Below are 23,810 nucleotides of genomic sequence, written 5' to 3'. Positions count from 1 at the left end.
ATTTTAGCATACGTAAGTATACTTGATATGAGTACGTATTTCTCAAAATAGTTCAAATGCTTTTAAAATTTCTATCATAATCAATTTTATTTGCAAAATTTATAACAATTATTATGCAATTGAGAGAGAGAGAAAATGTTCTCATTAAAATTAAATTATAGTTTATTTAACCAGAATTTTGTCCCGCAGGAGTTCTTTTACATGCCAAAATCTACTGACATGAGCCTGTCGAATACACTTAAATGCAATCGACCTGAGCCGGGATCGAACCCGCAACCTCGAGCACAGAAGGCCAGCGCTATACCGACTGCGCTACCCAGGCCGACATGTTCTCGTTAAAAAAGAGCGTGTTTCTTATTGTAAATACCGTACATAATTTCGGTTGTTTTTGGAAACATATCTCCTTTATAAAAATTACCCCATTTCTTACGGTACAGTAAGAAAGTAATATTTTATTTCTATAACTTTATTAGATTGACGCATTTGCATTTCTTACATTATAGAAATCAGAAGAATTTTGGTAATATGTTATGCCAAGAAAATAACATATTTATTATTCTGAGTTTATGTCGACCGCCTTGACTCTGTGGATAGCTTCCCACCTTAAGCGGTTCGTTGTTCGACTCCCGATGTGGGCAATGGGAGATAATTATCTTCCGTCCATTGGACTGGATGTTTGTGCCTGTCATGTGCTATCCTATGATGTCTAAGCTAGGTCGTCATGGCTAAATGACGAGTTTATTAAAATCCTTGAGGGTTGTGATATATTTTTAAACATATTATTATTCAGTTATGTTTTGACATGGACGGGAAACAGTCGGATGCATGGTACATGCTTGGCATTAATCACATACAGATGGATAAATAACAATAATAATATCTGCGAGATATTCTCATGTGCTTATTATACGGTATCCAATTAAGTGTTAATTTTATTATCGGTGTCTTAAATAATGTACATTTCTTTACTTGTCCTTTAATAATACCTTCTCTTTTAATATATTATTATTATTATTATTATTATTATTATTATTATTATTATTATTATTATTATTATTATTGGAGTGGATTTACTGTTATTCATTGCATATTTCATTCCGTTCACCAGACACATTTAAACCTTATAGCAAATTGTACAGATTTTTTTTTTTCTAATTTCATTATCCTAATTCCTGTATTTGGCGATACAGACAATCATAAAGCTTTTTCAAATCCCTTGTCATTTTTTAGATATATTGCAACCTCCTCCTCCATGGATTATAATAAACTCTTCCAAGTAGATTATGTAATACATGCGGACTCCCCTTTTGTATAGGAATTGACTCATTCATACTGTTCTTTCGTCGGATAAGACGTATGCAAGCATTTCCATGGTAACCGAAGTCAAATTTTCGTTCTGCAAGATCCTTTTTTTTTTTTTTTTTCATTAGGCCTAATGTAGGTCGAATATAGACGCCAAAAGAGAATAAAAAAGAAGAGAATAAAAGTAAGAATTAAATAAGAAATAAATAAAGAAAAAGAAATAATAGTAGAAATAATAATTGAAAGGAAGATGGAAATGAAGAAAGAAAGGATAAGGAAAATATAAAATAAAGTAAAGCAAGAAGGATGAAAGCGAAAAGAATTAAGTTTACAGAAATAACGAGAGAGATAAAAAGAAATAAGTAAAGCTTGGAATAAAAATAAAAGAAGTAAAACAAGATAGAGAGAAAAAAAAAAACAAAAATAAAGACATGGGTTAACACTCACCATCAGAATACTTTGGAGGCAATAAACGGCCGTAGCGGGTGTTGGCGACACCTAGGGTAGGGTTGTTCAAATTGTTGCAGGATCCGTCGAATGTTCTGTACTTGCTCTTCTGGCAAGGACCAACCTGCGGCTGACATTGAGCGGGCTGAGACGAAGAGAAATCGGCCGACGTGCTGCTGACAACAAGAACATTACATGAACCTAGTGATATTGAGCCTTGTTTAAGAATGGACTGGTTCGCTAACAGCGCTACTGCTGTAAGATGTTTCCATACTACTCTTTCAGTGCTTGACATAGCTATGTACCGTTTCTTCAAAGACGAAATCTGATAATTTGTGTGTGAAACTTCTACTTATAGAACTAAGTCTTTTATTCCACTACGTTCTAACTCTTGTGAGAATTCTGAATATATAGAAAAATGTAAGACAACACACACACACACGCACGCACACACACAGTTCCTTTGATTTGACGATAATTCCCTACTTTTCTTATGAGAATCGAGACCGAGATCGCTAGATTTGCAGCCGCAAACTTTACAGTGTCTGACTTGGTAAGATAGTGCTGTCGAAACTGCACTATTAAAACTACCTTAATACTAGTATTTTTCAGTCCTTTATTTCGACGTCTCCCGAAATTTAGTGTATTCAATTTTTTTCCCTTGATTGTGCGGGAACTTGACTTTCGTCATTCACTCATATGAAGCCAGTTATGAAGACAAATTTACCAACAGAGTCGTTGCCCAGGATGCGCCACAGGAGGCTTGTCTACGCTACACGCGCGATGAGATGAGATGATGGAGATTTATTGGGATGTCACAGGGGAACCGGAGCTCCTGGAGAAAACCCCTATGTTACCTAAACCACGGATTTGCCCAACACAAGTTATAAATCGAAGGATCACGGTCCTGCACGTTCCTATTTGCATAATTATTTAATAACAGATGAGTTTACTTTTTTGGAATCATGCATAATATTAACATTACGTAAATAATACAGTAATAAAAGAATAGCTCACTTTGTTCAGACCCTAAACTATTAACATAAATTAACAATATTCTTCAATCTATTCACGACTGTACACAGCTCCACAGAATGCCACTACGCGTTGCTTATGAGAACTGCGTATCGTTCGTAGCGAGCGGGAGCAAAGCGAAGTGCGGTGACATCTATAACTCCTCGCTGTACTCAACTGAAATGTACTGTTTTGGTACGAACATCCTACCTACGGTTATGAGCAGGCTTCGAGACTTTGGACCCGATACAATAAGTTTACTGTGCATGCACTATAGATTGTTGACTCGCTGCAGGTAGATAGAGATGTGTTGAGGTAACAACGTTGCTATTTAGAGTAGAGTACGGTAGAATGGGGAAACACGCATATGTACATTCTGAAAGTAAATATACATTGCACAATGATAATGTCAAAAGAATGTGAAAAGCATTTATTCTCCTGTCTTTTATAAGCATTTGTGTTTAATTATACACAGTGTTAATGGTGGAAATAAGCATGTAGTAATTTTAATTTTTTCATTTATCCTATTGGTCGTCTTTAGGAAGTGCAGTTACAGTACCGAATTGCAATGTACCTACTACAAGATACATTTTCAGTGTCTCAAACGTAAATCTTTTTCGGTTATCTGCCAAAGTTTGTACTATAGAAAGCTACGCTCTACGTCGCATGACGTGATAGGAGCAAAACGAAAAAACCTAACATCATTGCAGTCTCTAAGAGACAGTCCTTTATTCTCGGGTGACTCTATGTCCACTAATTTGCTGTTTATGTTACACAATGTTTACATAAAATTGATTTCCACTTCTGTTTTACACGTTCAGTAACCGGTGTACTTGATGTCTCATTAATTCTCTGCATCATTTTCTAAATTAATTTGAGAGCGTCCGGCATCTCTTGCTCTGACTTCTCTAACCGTGTAATAGTTTCAGACAAAGTTTGTATGAAAACCAAATTATTCGTCAGTATCTTCAAATCCAGAGCGTTTTCCTTTGCGTATTTGTTGTCATCCATTCTATAGTATCCCCACCCACTGTAGCTTTACCACTATACTCAGTACGCCGTTATGCGGATTTCCCACTGAACTGCTCTATTGGGTCCGAAGTCTCGAAGCCTGGTTATGAGACATTCTGCATAGATATATAAGACTTGAATACACATAGGCTATTTACTCGCAGAAATATCTATGATTTGAATTCAGAAATTGGCTCTCAGAGATAAAATGTCAAAACAGAAAACTGAGACAAGAAAGATATAGTCGATTATTCTATCTTATGTAAATTTTCTTTCACGTGCGATAAACCTGACAGTGATGGAATCTCTGGTCTACTTCTTTTCTGAAGGAAACATACTGTATTAAAGATTTTTATTTCCCTTAAAATTGTCTATCTCCGTCGAGTATGAACCCACAAATGAAGGGTTCAGAGCCATAGTGGGCCAAGCGCCATTTATTAATAACAGAGAAAGCTAGGGTTAAAGTTAAGTGAATACCATAGTTTAATGAAGATTGACATATAATTTAATTTTAATGTGCATACTTTATATTACTTGCTATATGTTTCGTTAAATTATGGTAATCACTTAATTTTAAACTTTGTTTTTTCCGTTTTTAACAAATGACGCTTGGCCCACTATGGCTCTGAACCCTTCAAATTTCGGATCTACTGACAAGCAATAGCGAAAATCTTTGTAATTACTAGTTAATATGTAGTGTTTGTATATTATGCCAATGCAGAACTATACAGAATTTGTGATCCAAAATAATGATAGTAATGAATCAAGCAAGAACGGAAGAGACGACTAATGCGCATTAATAAGTGATGATGGGAATTACCTGAAGTAGCTACCGCCTGAGAATGAGGGGAAGGCTGAAGAGCCACCGCCGAAGATGCTGTAGTCTGATCCGAAGAAGCTGTCGCTGCTAGGCTGGGCTGAGTAATGCCCTACATTAGAGTAACCTGAAACATAACAACACTGTTAAATGGGAACTATTCAGCTCGCGATTGACGTTGGTTAATTACATTTTTATTGGATTATCATGACTCAAAAAAAAGTTTACAATGAATGTAATTAGTTAGACCATAGCTTTCGCCCGCTCTTCACTGGGAACGCACATTTTAATAAATGTTTCCCCGCGCATGAAGTGATGTTATGCACGAACTAAATTGTTACCGCGCAGTTGAAATTTCACGTTGAAAACATTGCTGGAAACACTTATAAAGATACGCGCAGTCGTTAGGTATCGGGTAATGTAAAAATGTTTTGCTCAGAAGATCCTCGTACGAGTAATTAAAACTAGAGAAAATGTTGATGTTACTGTTGATACGGAACCATGAGTTCCCTGACCAAAAGCTAACATGTGTGCAAGAATTTATCATACAGTGACACAAGGAAAAAACATAATAGGCTATAAGATAAATAACATAATCCGAATCTTGACTATACCACCGCTGTACAACAAAGATGAATCAATTTCGTAGAATTTTCAAGAAGAGGGAACAAATGAACTAGATTATTAGCTAATATTTAACTTCTATTCCTTTTTTTAAAGTTGAACATACTGTATACAAGCGAAAAAAAGTCAATTCAAATTTTTATCCTTGCAGTGTTTAATTCAGATCTATTCCTTTGAAAGGGACATAAATTCATCAGCTGAGAAATGGCAATGTATTTTGAAGTAAAATTAATCTTTTGAAAATAAGTAATAGTAGAAAAATTTCTGCAATATTTTTCTATTTGCGTGGACACATACTACCGGTACTTAAAAATCATAAATATATATATACATTAAAAATTGTCAGAAGTTTTTCTTTTATTTTATTATTATTTTAAAGACGCTGTATTAACTACTAGGTTGTTTAGCGTCGATGACATTGATGATAGCGAGATCGTATTTGGCGAGAATTCGCCTTATATTACCTGACATTCGCCTTGTGGTTGGGAAAACCTCGGAAAAATCCAACCAGATAATCAGCCCATACGGGTTTCAAACCCACGTCAGAGCGCAACTCCAGATCGGCAGGTAAGCGTATTAGCCGACTGAGCTACGCCAGTGGCTTTTCTCAAGTTAGGCTACAAGTTATATTAATTTAATTCATAGAATTGTGTACAACGCAGGACAATTTTGCTATTCAAATTATATATTTAAAATATTTAAATGTACCTACCGATTTTATCATTATTTATTAAAATTTATAGTTTGACATATATAAGAGAATATAATGGTGTTATGAACGTATTGAACAGAAGAATATAGTAAATACCTCTGATTGAGGTTCTGGATGATATGTATATCTATTATCAAGCAGTAGGCCTACATCTCACTGGACGATATGTGTCAGAGGAAGAACAATTGTTTGTATGCATCTGAAGTCTGACTAGTGGAATATGTAGCTAATTGGCGATGTATGCATTGGAGGGGGAAAGGAACTGGCCACCCTACCCTATTATCTCCTGGTCTATTTGCCTCATGAGTGATGCCTTACTGGTGTTACTTATGAGGTTCAAACCTGTCTTCGGACAGTTGACTAAACAACAATATAGTAAACATATGAGTAAATTGGAAGTACGGAGATTCTAATCTGGGATCACAAATGAAATGGTTTGCGTTGTTACACTGAGAGGTTCACATACAACCTGCAACTGATATTAGTAAGAAACCCTACTCCTGTAATCTAAAAGTGTTAAGAGTCTATAAGTTTACAACTTGGTACAGTTTTCTTAATAATATCGTATTTCCAGGTCGCTACTTCTCATGATACTGTTTAGTCAAATTCCGAAGACGGATTTGAATCTCAGAAATTACACCAATAAGGTATTACCCATGAGACAACTAAGCCAGGAGATAATGGGGTAGGGTGGCCAGTTCCTTTCCCCCTCCATTGCATATATCGCTGACTAGTAAAACTATACTAATCAGATTTTAGAAATTCAGCACATGTGGACTACAATAACCTCTTTGCTTTGAATTGAAATAGTAAGGGTTTTATATCCAAATGTTTCGTATAAAAATTGTATACAGTCATATGTACGTACGTACGTACGTACGTATGTATGTATGTATGTATGTATGTATGTATGTATGTATGTATGTATGTATGTATGTATGTATGTATGTATGTATGTATGACCTTGAAAGTTTAGCGTCCTCACCTGAGGGTATGTGAAAGCCATACTCGTCTTCTTCGGCTCGAACTCCAAACGACAAACAAAGCAGGACGAAACCCGCCCTCAGCAGGAGAGGTAGCATATCTTCGTGCTCAACCTGAATCAGAGGAAAAAATTTACGGTAAAGAGAACAGCTTGTAAAGTTGTAATAGGTTATGCATATATCAGTTCTTTACTGTAACGGAGATAGATTAACATGTTTTTCACACTGATTTTACAACTGTAGACCTATAAGTGCATTACTATGCCGTTAAGTCCGAGTGGCCTGAACGTTTGAATTTGGGTTCCATTCTCTAAGTTTACAGCCTGAAGGCTTTCATCATCATTGTCACTATCAATATTATCACAAACTACGCATAAAGAGTCAGGAGCTGGCCAGCTTAGAGAATTTCCGTGTTTCCCTTTGCTTGCTCTGCGGAATGTTCAACGTATGATTCTAAAGAATTCATTGGTTAAAAAGTTTATACAGTCCATTAGTTTCCAGTTGCTCTCTGCATATAAATATGGAAGAATTGTTAAAAGAGAACCTCTTTTTCCAGCATAAATTCGACTTGGGAACGTCGAGATTTAAACTAGAATTTCCAGTGTGGTGGACCGATAATTTAGCTGTTTGTGTAATGGTACGCCGAAGTATTTCCGAAATCTTTGACAAAAACGGCCGACTCTTCCCAGTAGTCCTATGTTTGATATTCTACAGACCATAATACATTTTCGTACCCTTTACGTTAGCAATTACATCCGTGTTACCAGTGTAAAAAATCGAAGCACCGGCGTTCTAAGAATATGCAAATAATTGAATCTTGCGGTCTAAAAAACGCTAATAGAAAAGCTGCAATGATCTTCTGATCCAAGAAGAGATATCACTCCTGTGAGCCAAGAAGAGATATCACTCCTGAACGTATCGCCACGGGATTCGAACCGATAATGCAAATACTGCTATGTGAATGCTTTCACATTTTCGTGTCACTCGGGCCTGGCACTTCACAAATACAACTGTCGCTTCTAGCTCTTTCCGCCCACATCTATGAGGGTGAAAGAATTTGTCCTATCCATAGTGATCTTTTTTTTTTTTTTCGTCATATGAAAATCTTCACTTACTCTATATCTCCTGGTCGCCGTCATCTTTCTTTATTTATATCGTTACTGTCATTCAGGAACATCTGCCAGCATAGGCTCTACGTTTTACTTTCACATAAATTTGTAAAAATGTATGAAAGAAAATTAAAAGTATAAAAAACAGTGAAAGATACAATATCTTATGAAAGAAATGAACACAATACTTAGGCTAAGTGAATGGGTTATGATTGAGTTTATTTGCACTGCAATATCGGCCATATGTCAGATGAGATTCTGGACGACCTATTCATAATGATAACGATGGTAATTTATTATCTTTCCATGAGTATAATTTGTTCATATAGAATACGCTAAAGTATACGTGATATGTTTTTGAAATAATTTAGTAACAGCCTATATTGACTTTCGAGGGAGAGAAATAGGCATGATTTAGACATTAAGAATATTCGCAGAAGTGCTTGAATATTAAGGGGTTAGGTACAGCTTACAGCAGTAAAATTTTTGGACATATTGAACATTTTTTTTCTCCATTACTGTATATTGTACAATAATGAAAATTGGTATGTGTAAAACACTGTCCTTCTGCTATATGAAAAAATTATTTTTATTATTTAAAAAAATTATTTTTTTTTTCCAAATTCAAAATGGTGGCAGTTCACTGTGAAGTGATGAAGCGTTTCCCTCATAACTCATAAACTTGTTAACTTTTTCATATTCTTTCTCTTTTATTTTATTGCTGAAACTCATGTTTACAATATCATGCTCTTTCAACTACATTCCTTAATAAATAATATTTTTTGTTTTGTGTAAGAATACTGATATTTGACCATTTTTTAAAATTAATTTATATTTTATCACACAATCTATGAAAGGAAGAGAAGTGATCTTGAATCATATTGTAGATATGCCATGCATAAATACACACAAAAAATTTCATCACAGAATGTTGGATAGTTTTTGAGTTATGTGGGAAATGCTTCATCACTACACAGTGAAATGAATTTTGAAAAAAAAAAAAAATATATATATATAATTTTGTTTAAATCTTAAAAATATTTTTTCATATAGCAGAAGGACAGTGTTTTACATACCGGTCTACTAATTTTCATTATTGTGTAAGATACAGTAATGAAGGAAAAAAAATGTTGAATATTTCCAAAATTTTACTGCTGCAAGCTGTACCCCTTAAATCACTTTGAGTTTCACGTGCACACGAAAACGCTCGAGTACATAAATATCAGTCGTCAGTTATGTAATTTTATTATGAGAATGTTACAAAAATGTTAGATAATGGAGTAATAAATTGTTGTCGCTGGGAAGAAGTGTCGGCCTAGAGAATGTGGATTTAATAGACGTAAATATAAAATGTGAGTATTTAAACTATATTATACACTTAATTTACTACATTACATAACAACACGGACAATGTATGTATAATATGTTGCATGTATTAAGATTTATATCACGTCATGTCAATCATAAAAATGCAGGCCGGTTCCATTTTTCAAGATAAGTTCTGGTTTGAAAGTCACGTGTGCATGTGTGTAATTAACAGGCTTAATGTAATAACGCCTTACACATATTTTTACGCTAATATGAACTGGCCGCTATGCCGACCTGAAGTGGCACACGACATCGTACAAAGGCGGAACATGTGAATGAGTTTGCAGTATTTCTGTCATGTGTGGGGATGTGAGGAACAGACTAGCGAAATGGTTTAGTGTTGTATAAGGACTTTACAGCTGATATGAATAACAAATTCACTTTCTAAATCTGAAAGACATCGCCTCCCAATAACAATCAGCTGATTCAATCATACAAGTGCACTAATGTAAGCCGAACCAACATGCATTTTAATGTAATCGTTCAGGATACGGAAATGTTTTTCTATAGGTGTAAATTTTACTTCGTCATTTCTGATCTGATTCTGTTACGTAACATTTTGCTCTGGCATTCGCTCCAAGTTGTAAACAGAAAAATTGAACATATTTTTATGATTCTGCTCTATTGCCAAGTTAGGCTACAATCTTAAAAAATTACTTAAAGCCACGTACAAAATCTGCCTCTGGTCAAAATTATTCCTATTAATGAACATTAACAGCAAATTTATTAATTACTATAAAATAATTATAGGACATGTAATAGATTATAAAAAAATAAGGTTGGTCACGAGAGAATCCCGTCACCACCCGGGATTGAATCCCGGACCTTCCAGTCCGTAGCCACCTCCTCTGCCAAATAATCTACCCAGCCGCCTTATTCATTAGGTATTTACTATAATTTTTCGGTTTCCATTTTCATCCCGGCATTACGATATTCAAATCAGATATCAATACGTAACATAAATTCAAATTCATCTTTTTTTTTAGTTGGTTATTTAACGACGCTGTATCAACTACGAGGTTGTTTAGCTTCGATGGGATTGGTGATAGCGAGATGAGGCCGAGGATTCGCCATAGATTATCTGGCATTCACGTTACGGTTGAGGAAAACCTTGGCAAAAACCCAACCAAGTAATCAGCCCAAGCGGGGATCGAACCCGCGCCCTAGCGCAACTTCAGATCAGCAGGCAAGCACCTTAATCGACTGAGCCACGCCGGTGGCTCCCAATGCATCTTATATTATAGATAAAAAAGATCTAGGGTGCTATTCATAGACATTTCGCTAGCCCGCGCTACGAGCGTGCTAAACTAGTCCCGGCTATCGACTGGTTACTTGCACAGGATTCATATCGTATCATATCGCTAACACTGGTTTATGAATACGAAAAACGTTACGGTAGTTCGCTGATCATCCGCCGGAAGCCCGCGCTAAGAATGTCTATGAATATGGTCCCTAGAATTTTATAACGAGATTAATATTCTGCTCTATGGTAACGAAGTACAATCAGGGTGCGAATTAACGGGGGGGATAGGGGGATTCCCCCCCTGTTGGAAAGTTATCCCCCTCTCATAAATTCATATTAACATCCCTGCCAGGGATAACTTCTATCCCATCTCACAAAATATAATTTTTTAATACGAGTATACTTTATAATTACAGTATAAAGTAAGAAAATAAAATAATATTAATGTATTATCACCACCGGTAAGCTGACAACAATCAATAACTTAAGAATTACACATCTTATCTTAAGTCTACTCATGGATATAATTATTATTATAATCAAGATGCAAGACAAGCAATTCAGTGCGACCAAGCGTTGAGCCGTATCGAATGAGGATAATAATAATTTTATGTATGGTATTCTGTATCTAGGATTCTATCCCCCCCATCAGAAATCTTAATTCGCACCCTGAATAATGTAGCCTACTATGTAGTATGTGGAACATAGGAAATGAAGGGTCCACGGAAAGAACAAGCTAAGACACTTTTACAGGGGTGTAATTCTTAACTTTAACACATTCATAAGACATTATTAATTTACATCTCATTTAAATTACCATATTACAACGCAGGTTTTTTCCTCATTCTGATTTACTAGAGAAATAGTTCACTTTATGATCTAGCAGATGGGACCAAAAACAAAAATATACAAGAAGTGGCTTAGCTTGTTCTTTCCATGGACACTTCAAATGTATTCCTAGAAAAGAATTCTTTAGTTCCATGTGTACATTGAAAATAACGAAATGCAGATATAAATCCATTAAAATCAGAGCAATTTATTTCGATATCCAAAATAAAAGAAATTACCTTCTAGAACCACTCCTAGTTGCATCGAGTTCGTGGAAAGATAGAGATATGTATGAAGCAATGAAACCGAGTTATATGGGTGCAATAAAACATTTCCTGTTAAATACGTGTCTGCATGAACTGAACTGTTATTTCTCCCAAATGATATGTTTTTGTTTACTTCACACCGCATGACGTTCACCGTAGCTCTTGCAAGCTGTGCGGTTGCTTTAGTTGTGCCAAGTTTATTACGCAACAATTGTGTGGTTACGGTCTGCGAACAATGAGAAATGTCGAGGCGAGACGGTCGTATGTTCATTACTGAAATGAAATGACATTGCATTTTTTTTAAATAAATATAAACGAAATATTATATGCGAAAGTTGCTAAATTAGTGTTTACGTCAAGATTTAATTATAAATATTGGACAATATTGATAGAAAGTAGAAAGCTTTCTCTTGCACCTTTGGGTGTCGTCAGAGCATTAATGTGAAAAAGTTACGCCCTGTCTGTATGAAGATATAAAGATTTTAAAACTTGAACATTTTATAATTGGAACAAAATTTTATTACTGACTCGACAGTCACATTTTTCGCTTTAAAATTATCCAAAATATGTCTGTGAGAAATATAGCGTCACAGAGTTAAAAAATTGTTCTTCCGAAAACTACGAATACAGGTATCTCAAAATTCTCTAAAATGAAAACATAAATTGTACAATTATGTTATAATTAGAAATAGCCGGAAACGGTATATGAAATTATTCATTTATTCATAGTGTTCTGCCCAGGGGCAGGTCTTTCACTGCAAACCCAGTACTCTTCAGTCTTTCCTATTTTCTGCCTTTCTATTTGTCTCCTCATACGATCCATGTATCTTATGTCGTCTGTCATCTGATATCTTCTGCTCCGAACACTTCTCCCGTTCACCATTCCTTTTAGTGAATCCTTCAGCAGACAGTTTCTTCTGAAGCAGTGACCCAACAAATTCCTTTTCCTCTTTCTGATCAGTTTCAGCATCATTCTTTCTTGATCCATTCTTTCCAACACAGCTTCGTTTCTTATTATTTCTGTCCATTTCACAAGCTCCATCCTTCTCAATATCCACATTTCAAATGCTTCTATTCGCTTCTCTTCACTTCGTCGTAATGTCCATGTTTCTGCCCTAAACAATGCTACACTCCACACGAAGCACTTCACTAGTCTCTTCCTTAGTTATTTCTCCAGAGGACCGCAGAAGATGCTCATTTCTCTATTAAAAGCATCCTTTGCCATTGCTATTCTCCTTTTGACTTCTTGGCAGCAGCTCATGTTACTGCTTATAGTACACCCCAAATATTTGAAGCTGTCCACTTGCTCTACTGCCTCATTTAGAATTTGCAAGTTTACCTTCTTTACTTTTCTTTCTATAACCATGGTCTTCGTCTTGTTGGCATTTATCTTCATCCCATACTGCTAACAGCTGTCATTTAGCTCCAGTAGCATATCCCTTAGTATTATATCCTCTCAAAAATGGAAATTTATATTTACAGAGAAAAAGGTCTGATCTGATTCAAGGTACTGAATCTCAAGTTCTTGGCTATCAGAAGAGACAGATGTTGAAAGACAATTTGGTTCTTTTGTATCCGGTCATTACTTTTTCAGACCTTGACAGACTTTTCACAATCGAATAGTTTCATAAGTTTCGTTAAAATTATCCAAGCGTAGTGCCTCAGACACGTCACATCACAGCTATAGTAGGAATTTATTAATAGGACGAGGAAAGATATTGGCTAGGATGTCACTAATTTATATTTTTAATATCGAAGCATATATAATTATAATACTTTGAAACAGTTTAAAATGCTTTTCACTACGATTCGATAGATGTTATTTCCAGAAATAAATCCAACGTGCCAGGTTCGATTTTCAGCAGCTAAATATAGATGTTTTCTTCCAGCACTATTGTTCGTATTCTTTATATCATGTTTGCCCTATGTTATATTAAAACATAGCTTTGCACAATGTTGAACATATGACTAGAAAGTATTGTTGTTTTCAAATGTCTAGTATTGGTTGAAAATCACCACAAGTCAGAATATGAGCCAGTAGGCCTAAACCTTGATTACATATGTTGATAATTAAAATAACGTATTTTTTTAAATGGCATGTAACTCAAAAGGGAGTGCTCAAACCCAATTCTTCAACGTAGAAGAGAATAGTGATGATATTTAAGTCAACATAATTATCCGCATATATTTTTAAGAATATTGGGCTTTCTAGCATCTTCTGTTACCATGTGAGGATTTCTTACTGTCAACATTTAAAAATAGCTATACCTCCTGATCACGTGTTAGTATGCAGTGAAACACACTTTGTTTAAGGCAGCAGGACAATACAAGATAAGGTACAGTATATATTATATAGTATCTTAGAGAATCGAACTTTATTCCGCTGGATTTATATTCAACTGACCCCTAAAGCCAGCGAAGAACAGGTTAATACATCAATTATTTAAATGTATGATTCAAGATTTTATTGTCCTATGAATGTTATAAAAACAGTAAAATGTATTTGAACATGCCATAATAGGAGAAGTAAAACTATTTTCAGTTTCAGATTCCATATGTAGTTGCACACACACACACACACACACACACAGTGCTTTATCCTGGCGGAATGCGCCGGATCGGCTTTTCCATCATGAAACCCGAGGAATGTGTTAATAATTAATTTTTATTTGAAATTCGCTTAGGTCTGGAAAGTCTTAAAGTTGGGTGAAAAGGAGACTAAGAATTACAAAATTCCCGTGTAGTAGATAACAATCGTCTCCCAGTCGTTGTAACATACTCTACACAGGGTTCCACCACCTTTTTCTCCAGAAGAAAAGCACACGCGTTTTCATGTGAACCGAGTGATAAAGCGCAGACTGTCGAGATGACTGAAAAAATATATTACCAATCCGAAGACAGCGAAAATCAAGGAAGATTAATAAGACTACTGAGTCAACAATGACAACCTGAAGCGGTTGGAGATGTAGCCCATCTCCGATGATAGTTTATGATTATGACAAATATGACAAACGTGATGAAGTAGTACTAAGAACTGATAAAATCGGCTGGATCGCTTGTTAATAAACCACTTAATTTCATTCATTGTTCCGTAAACATAACTTCATTGGATGACTAAGAATAATTCTACGAGAAACACTTGAAGGTTTTAGACAGCTGTTGAATTCACTGGCGTACTACGGGAATGACTTGCGTAATAATATTGAAAGGCAATTACTAAACTCTACCGTGTCCAGTGTCATAATTGTGTGCAGCCTCAAGTGTCGGCATTAAAAGCGAAAGGGATACCGGAGTCGTGCTCATTGCTTTGTGGTCCTAAAGTATTGTACAGGGACTTTTAGAAGGGAGACCTTGATAACTGCGTCACGGGCAAGGCTGACAATACCGGTGAAACTCTTAAATTACGGTCTATCGGTAATTTTTAATTGACAATATTAATGGATAAAATAATGTAAGTCCATAGAGTCGCGAGCGACCCCTGGTGATCTCATAAAAGTCGTTTCTTTTTCACATAAAGTACTATGCGGTGACTGTACTATTCGGGGACTGTGTCGTGTGTCGTCGGTTTTCATATGAGGACTGTACGGCGATTGTACATAGACAGTTTTTTTTATGTTTTGCTATTTACATAAGCCTCTTCTTCTTCTTCTTGGCTAGTTGTAATCATGGGTACAGTCGAGGAAGACGTCATAGCTTGTGCGCCCTACCTTGTGTTACAAAAGCGAGAGAAGACGAAAATGAAGAGGAAAAATGAAGGGTTCAGAACCATAGTGGGCTAAGCGCCATTTACTAAAACCGTAGAAAACAAGAGTTAAAGTGAAGTTATTACCATAATTCAATGGAAACATATAGCAAGTAATATAAAGTATATACATTAAAACTAAATGATGTCAATCTTCATTAGACTATAGTATTCACTTAACTTTAACCCTTGCTTTCTCCGTTTTTAATAAATGGCGCTTGGCCCATTATGGCTGTGAACCCTTCAAATGCATAGATTCATGACTTGTGGAGGTCAAATGATGAGGAGGGCGAGTTCCACACCATATTTTGTCGCTTGGAAGATGATCCAGTGAAGTATTCATACTCTTGCACCAGTATTAACTTTTCTTAGAGTCTAGAGTTCCAGCTTGCCCTTTCGGAACGAAGGGGAAACAAGGAGTTCGACTAACAGATAACAGAACAGAGAAATGCAATATGGAAGCTTCAGAAGCCCCAAATATCTGGTGCTATACCCGAATGGAGAACAGAAACACCCGAAGTTATTTGAAGACGGTCTGTGGGTGGTTTCACACAACGTTTTCACATAAATGACTGTGCGCGTACAGTGCCCTAATCACCGGAGATCACGAGACCGAAATCGCCTCGCTAAGTGATTCCTGACAGTACAGTCCGCGCACAGTCTCCTATGTGAAAACCGAAAACAACTTGTCAATATACATAAAATGGAGAGTGCTGCTTACCAATCCACGAGAACACGACACAGTCCCCGTACAGTACCCTATGTGAAAACTGGTCTTTAGAGGATATTCACAGCGAATCTTAGGTAGGGTGCGCCAGTCCCCTCCAAACGTTTATATATCTATTTAATCTAACTTACGTCTAAGGACAACACAAACACCCAGACCGTATATAATACCACGGAACAATTCCTAACAAGGAAACATTCCTAGGAAAAGTCGAGAATCAAACCGAAAACCTCCTGGCTAGGAGTGCAGCGTCGCTAACCATTAAACCAAGAGACTGATCTATAGTATAAATATTGATATACCGAAACAAACATTTTTCTCGGTGCTTTTTAATGCTAATTAGATACAACGTAGTAAAGGAAAGAGAAAGAATTTCAATAGTAACATTCTGACGAATATTAGCCTATCAAATATTGTAAAGGCAAAAATAGACAAAGACAATACGAGTAGACCTGCTTATTGAAAATGGAAATGTTTGATCTTTCAAAATATTGTTCAGAAACTACCTCTGTAATCATTTTTAAAGGGATTTCTACCTTATGTTTGTTGTTTAGTCAACTGTCCGAACCTGTCAACAACGGATTCACGAATGTCACTCTGGTCACCTGTCGAACTTCGACAATCATCGAAAAGCCAAGCTAAGGTATGAGTAACAACGGCACTAGAAACAAAAATCCTTTTCTTTCTCGTAGCTGTTTTTTCAGGTGGCCTTCACATAAGGTGCTTCTGATAACTGAAAGGCGCCCACAGTTAAATATTATTTGGTTTCCGGTCCGCTGGACCGACCCATAGGGCAGTTCAAGTACAAGTGATTCCAGCTGCGCAGCATGTTCCGTTTGTGCAAATCAAGTGAATGGTACAGAATTCCTCGCTAATTGAAACCTTGTCAATCGGGTTCCAATCGCTTATTCAACTGGTATCCGTCATGCTTTTTTATGACATCCAGTGTCTGTGTAAAATTGCTAATCACTTCTTACAGAGTGACAAGGAGTGGGGAAACAGGTCACAAAACGTTTAGCGACACAAGGGGCACTAGGGATTAACTGCAAAAAGGGTATAAGAACTCGGTATGCAGTACTTTGATATCAGTGGTCCATGACAGACTTTCTCTCTCGTTTATAATAGCAACTACGTGTATTAAAATTATTGACCTCAATTCCTCTTGCAGGATGGGTTAAATCCGACGTCCCTCGCAATTACATTACTTCAGTTTAGAGCATGTTTTAACGATACTTTCGGCTGCATTAGTGAGAGCATTGAACGAATAAGTAATGTCATAATGTTGGAAGGTACTAAGTTTAGTCGTTTAATCGTAAAAAAGATCAAGTTCTTAACAGACATTCTGAGATTTTTTAAAAAATAAAGAAGCTGCAATTTAGGTCTGTTACGAACACTTCAGTTATATCTATCATTCCTGTTTCATTATTGATCAGTCTATGATTGCCAAATATATTATTTTATAGCATTTGTAGTTTAAAATAATGTAAAATAAAAATTACCGATTATAAACAATTGCTAGTAGATCTGTAGCACTTACATTTGATGATCTCTTCAAAAATAAAAGCTATTCAGAGTTGATGTGATGATGATAAAGTCTAATGGAACAGTGATAGAATGAGAATGGAACGTGAAACGGAATCACTTGTTGGAAATATAGCTCACGCTTCTTTATCCACCTCAAATCTAATAAGATTCTTTATTGGAAATTATTTAATTTTTGCATGTTACATGTTTTTGTATGTATTTATACTTATGACTATGTACATGATGATATAAATACTAGCCCCCCACTCACAGTAGATGTAATTTGTAATCAGTTTTACTAAACAGCTAGCGAACCGTTAAGATTCCCAGCTTGACTGGCTCTTCGAAGGCCGTATCCTGAATGAATCCATGCATTGCGGTTCACATTGGTCCATTGTGTGAGTTGCGCTCGACCACCGACAACGACAATTCTGCAGTTGTGTTGTGGGTGACACCGACTTCTCACGACCACAGACGTCGACAATGATTTCAGTTTGTGGTCCGTGTGAGTTACATAATCTGTTTCCATATAATTCAATACTAATTCCTGACCATTCACAGCACAACCACGCATAACTGCAAAATAATCACAAAGTTGACGGCCGTGTGAGTTGAGCCTTATCTTATTATGAAGTAAGTAACAAGAAGACTTTGCCTTGTTAAATTTAAATTCGGGGACGCAGTGTTGCCAATTTAGCAACTTTATCGCTAAGTCTGGCGAATTTTAACTATTTTTGGCGGCAATTTCTTTTAACTTTTCCATTGCTTAAATAAAGGTTTAGCGATTTTTTCAGTACCCTCTAGCGACAAATGCATAAAGTTGTGTGTATTCATAATACCAACTCTAGTGACTTTTGAACTACTGCTTGGCTACTTTCTGTAGGGGAGACCCGGGCAAAGAGAATAATGCCTATTTCTTAGAAACGCCAACAGGTAGAGCTTTCTGCTATGTTGCGGAGAGCTCTATATAGACAGAGTACCGCAACTGTCTTCCCTACCGCTTGCCGACAATGCGGCGCTCCGATTGGTTCACGTGTCCTCGCGCGCTTCTCTGGACCCAAAGCCCGCTATTAGTAGCATAAGAAAACCATTGAATTCAGTTTTTTTTTAATTTTAGTAGGTTATTTTACGACGCTTTATCAACATCTTTGGTTATTTAGCGTCTGAATGAGATGAAGGTGATAATGCCGGTGATATGAGTCCGGGGTCCAACACCGAAAGTTACCCAGCATTTGCTCATATTGGGTTGAGGGAAAACCCCTGAAAAAAACCTCAACCAGGTAACTTGCCCCGACCGGGAATCGAACCCGGGCCACCTGGTTGAATTCAGTTAAATGCCAATTTTCTTCTTAGTTTAAGGGCAGTAAAATTCCACAGTGTTGTGCATATGGATGTTACACAAGGCAAGAGAAAGGTATACATCTTTATCTGATACCTCAAGGGCAGAGAGATAAGAAAATAAGAAAATTTTTGGTGGCAAGGATAAACCGCGTGTCCATTTAGAAAGTAAATTATCATACTAAGTAGGAATTATATAAGAAAAAGGTAATATAAAAGGGACAAGCTTACATTGGAACTCTGTACTGCTGTATACTAATATTTATATAATTTCAGTAATTGCATGCACAACTATGAAAATAATGCTTTATAATTTCTATCATGGAGGAAGTTGCTGTTACCTCGTCTGACAAATTTCTCTGAAGTTGGGGAAAATTGAACAACGTTGAATTCTCTGTCTGGTGCAGCATCCAGGCGATGACGGTATTCTGATTTTTTTCTTTGTCACCTTTATTGTTTTTTAGCCACCGATCCATAGAAATGGCACTGTACGAAAATTAATAAACTTAATATTTCGTAAGTTTATTATTCTAGAAACTGTAGCCACGCGGTTTTTCATACACACGTTACACAGATTTTTAACACAAACACATGGATGAATATTAATAACTAATAATGACATTTTTTGTCATTAAACCCTATGCGCTTTTCCCTACAAAAGGATCCACTTCCACTGTTCGAAAAACGTATACTTAACATTTCGCACAATTTAACACAAATTAATGTAGAACAGTCGAGAGTGACTATCAGATTGAACCTGTCAGAAAAAAAAAAAACTGATATTTAAAGTCAAAGTAGTACTGGAGAAGGATTTTAGAAAGCTGAAGGACAAAAAAATTCTTTATTTTGAAAGGAAAATTGACACATGTAAGACTCTTGAAAATAGCCCTAAAACCTTTGTTACACGTGCACTTAGAATTGGGAGCTTGCCCGTCAACATTTCTGAAAAGTAGAGACTTTCATTCTATATAAAAAACAAGGAGTTATCCATTTTTAAAGTTATTGTTTTCGTAACGGGGTAAGTGGGTTGGGTGACCCTTTCGATATTTCGTTTTAGAAATTCAGTGTCCATCATTCTTCCACCTTGGCTGTTTGAGGATCACTAGAAGAAAAAAAACATTACTTGAGCTCTAAAAATTAGTTTCCTTTTAACATCTCTCTTTAGTTATTGCTTACAAAAGGTCAATATATTTCTTCCCCTTTTATGATTCTGCCTTTCCGAATACTGTATTCAACAAAACTCTTCCCCTTTTAAGATCATGTATGTACATAGCGAAGAGGAGATTTTCAATGTAAAGTTACAACACATTATTGACCAGTATAACTAAAAACTATCCTCTAAATAAGTCTCCGAACATATTACAGATATTCCTAAATGAAATGAAACAAAATATTATTTGTTATTAATTAAAAGGGTATGATAAATCGAGGAGTAGTGCAAAGTGTCGTAGTAGAAGTGTTGGAATGAGAGAGGCAGTTCGAACTTTGAAGTAATTTAGGTCCTATTATAAAGATTGCAATGTTAAAATTGACAAGATGGATGGAAGAACTACCTAAGTCAGGTTACGTACTTATTTCAGATAATTACAGCAGAATATGATTCTCTGGTGCCTGTAGAATGTAACAATAGTTCGGACTAAGTCATAAACCTTGATATTACACTATTTTATTAAAAACAAGCATCTGAAACTGGAATAAGGACGTAACTCAAGAAAATGAGAAACCATAGGCCTAATAATAAAATTAGATTACTAAACCATCTTTCACTATTGCTACTTCTCGTCACTGGAATTCTCTGCCACCTGAAGCCAAGAGCTGCCGAACTTTATTTTCTTTTAAATGTAAATTAGAAAAAATATGAATAATTTCGAGGGAAAAATTGTTCCGGGGCCGGGTATCGAACCCGGGACCTTTGGTTAAACGTACCAACGCTCTACCAACTGAGCTACCCGGGAACTCTACCCGACACCGATTCAATTTTCCCCTCTATATCCACAGACCGCAAAGTGGGCTGACAACCGTCAAGCAACCAACACTGAGTGCACACTAACTCTGTGTGACTTAAATTGTGGTTTTCTGTTAACGAACAGTGACGTATATTATGCAAATCAAGCTTTCAGGTATAACTCCCTGTGATACCCGGCCCCGGAACAATTTTTCCCTCGAAATTATTCAAATCAACTTCACAGGGAGTTATACCTGAAAGCTTGATTTGCATAGAAAAAATATCTTATGATGAGTTGCCAGACCTAACGCGTTGCAAATATTTAATGCAATGTATTCCAGTGTATTTATTTTTATTTTTTGTTTCTTATTTTTATTGTGTAATCATGTAAATCGTGTTTATTTATCACTTAACACCAATATGTATTCCACTGTTATTATTATTATTATTATTATTATTATTATTATTATTAGTCTATTTTTTATTGTGTACATTTTATTCAATAGTCGGTTTCTGCTTTAATTATGTGAATCTTACTTACTTGTAATCTAATACTAATATGTATTCCAATGTGTTTATTTTTATTTTTACTGTGTACATTTTTAATGGAATTATCGGCTTCTGTTTTTGTGTGATTAGTATTTGATTCTAACAACATTCATATGTATTCCACTATGTTTATTTTTATTTTATGAGGTAAATTTTTATGTAACTACCTCTTTTGATGTCATTGTGTGCCTAAATCGTATCAGTATGTAACTACTTAATTCCGATCCAGTTGTTGTTCAACTATGTAAGGAAGTTTCAATTATGGTTGAGTGTAAGAGAAGGCCTTACGGCCTTAACTCTGCCAGGTTAAATAAAGCCATTATTATTATTATTATTATTACTATTAAACCATTAAAAAATTGAGTAAAGTGTAATTTCACTTACGAACTATTGTAAAGATTCATTTATGAAAGTATGAGAATTTTAACTAAATTTTTTATTGGCGCACTTTTTTTACTAATTTTGTCATAACTGAATTTTTAGCTACGCACTTCTTCCATTAATCTCGAAAATTAATACTAGCCTTACAAACATATTGCAGGCAACGGATTTTACAGAGAGTGGCCGAAAATGGTCATGATTATAATAATTTTATATTCGAGTACCGGTATTTGCTTCAACTAATTTTATTTCAATATCCTAATTTATTTATCTATAAGTTTGTGTTTGCTTTAAAAACAAATGTACTAAAATTACTAAAATATTGAGCTTTTATTGGAGAATATTGCAAACAAATATGAAAGTAAAGAGTTCCACTGAAACTGAATAGGCCAGTCACCTTATTTCATGTATTCTGTTCGACATTGTATGTAAGTAACTGCCATCAAACTACATAATATACTTCTTAAAATTCTACTTGTAAAACAAGAGTATTATGGTCTGCCTGAGTTTCCTAGTTCAAAACATATCATGGAATAATACTTGCAGTACGCCTACATTATATATTTGCTCTCCCATCTTGCCAGAGCTGATACACGAATAACATGTATTTGCAACGCTTCTAATTGAGATATTACATTTAAAAGTTCATAGTGTCATGCGTGAGACATTTAGCTACATGTCAGTATATTTACAATTATTATCAGTGCCCCAGAATGGAATTTACAGCATAAAAACTGAGAGAACGCGTCAATTTCTCTATTCCAGCAATGTAAACAGAGGGAGCGCTTGGTTCCACCGTCGACCTTTGCGGTACTCTGTCTATATAGAGCTCTATGTTGGGGAAGAATCCCTACCATATTTTGCTGCTGGAACTGACTTGTCATTCTAGCTAGTAAGAGAAGAAGTCAGCGTGTGTTTAAAGAAAATTGACTTTTTCTTAAAATATTTCAAGGTAAGAGAAACATATGTACAACATACAGTATTACAGAACCTCTTTGTTATGTGATAATAATATATAGGCGATAGAATTAGTTCTAAAATGCCATACTTACGAAGAAGATTATTGACGTTTACGTTTGTATAACCTTAAATGAAAAGCGAAGTGGAGTCTGCGGGCAAAGTGAATAGGGCAAAGTGGATAACTTATCCACTATATAAGTGTCAGCTGTATTTTTGTATATATTTGTCTATTGTAATAAAGCGTGTTAGATCATTTTACATAGTGGAGGCATTAACTCACACTAATTATAAATCAGCAACACTGATCTTAATTTTTACTTAAAAAGGTCGTAATGTGTTTTCAGATGGTTTAATTTTTCAAGAGGAAGACGAAGCAAGCCAAATGATCGGAAGAAAACATGAAGAAAGCACTTGAAGAAATAAAATCTTCCAATCAGTGGTTCTGCTATCTGGCCATACAACCATAATGTGTTTGTTGATGAAGAGTTTGCTCCAGATGAACTTACAGATAGCCCACTTGAGACAGAAATCAGCGAAACGACAGCTGGCTCAGATTTAACAAATTCTGCGGTACTACCTTCTTCAACGGCTGAAGAAACAGTTAATGCTCACTCAAAATCAACCACCTCTTTGATGTCGGCATCTTCAGAGATTGACGAAATAATCAATACATCAATTACACTCATTAACATCGTGTTTATGTGTTGATTTAATTTTATTATCAGTGAATAGAAATTGAATAGAAAGGTGAAAATGTCATAGGGATATTCACTTTGCCCGGGTTAATTATTTTTTCTTAAATCATATCACTCTCCGTAGGTACGAGAAACGAATTGCTGTCTTGTAGATATGTGGACAACATGTGTCACAACCAAAGTCTTGAAGTTTTTATTTCGGGAGCACCCAAATATAGTCTGTGA

At 35.7% G+C, this 23,810-nt stretch overlaps 1 protein-coding gene across 2 annotated transcripts in view; it reads right to left on the bottom strand.

Moving 5' to 3' along the window:
* The window catches only part of Pxd (Peroxidase), an 86,338-nt gene that overhangs the window by 16,742 nt on the left and 45,786 nt on the right, over nucleotides 1–23,810 (bottom strand). The window contains exons 2-4 of one of the 2 annotated variants that reach the window (XM_069847272.1): nucleotides 6,913–7,024; nucleotides 4,595–4,718; nucleotides 1,750–1,922 (exon numbers count right to left, since the gene is read on the bottom strand). In XM_069847272.1, the coding sequence (XP_069703373.1) occupies nucleotides 1,750–1,922; nucleotides 4,595–4,718; nucleotides 6,913–7,009 (394 nt within the window). In that variant the 5' untranslated portion in view covers nucleotides 7,010–7,024. Of the gene's footprint in view, nucleotides 1–1,749; nucleotides 1,926–4,594; nucleotides 4,719–6,912; nucleotides 7,025–23,810 lie in introns of both variants that reach the window. The other variant, XM_069847273.1, reaches the window with a different exon arrangement.

The sequence above is a fragment of the Periplaneta americana genome, chromosome 15 (assembly GCF_040183065.1).
Source record: "Periplaneta americana isolate PAMFEO1 chromosome 15, P.americana_PAMFEO1_priV1, whole genome shotgun sequence".
Taxonomy (NCBI): domain Eukaryota; kingdom Metazoa; phylum Arthropoda; class Insecta; order Blattodea; family Blattidae; genus Periplaneta; species Periplaneta americana.
This window is presented reverse-complemented; position numbering and strand designations above follow the sequence as displayed.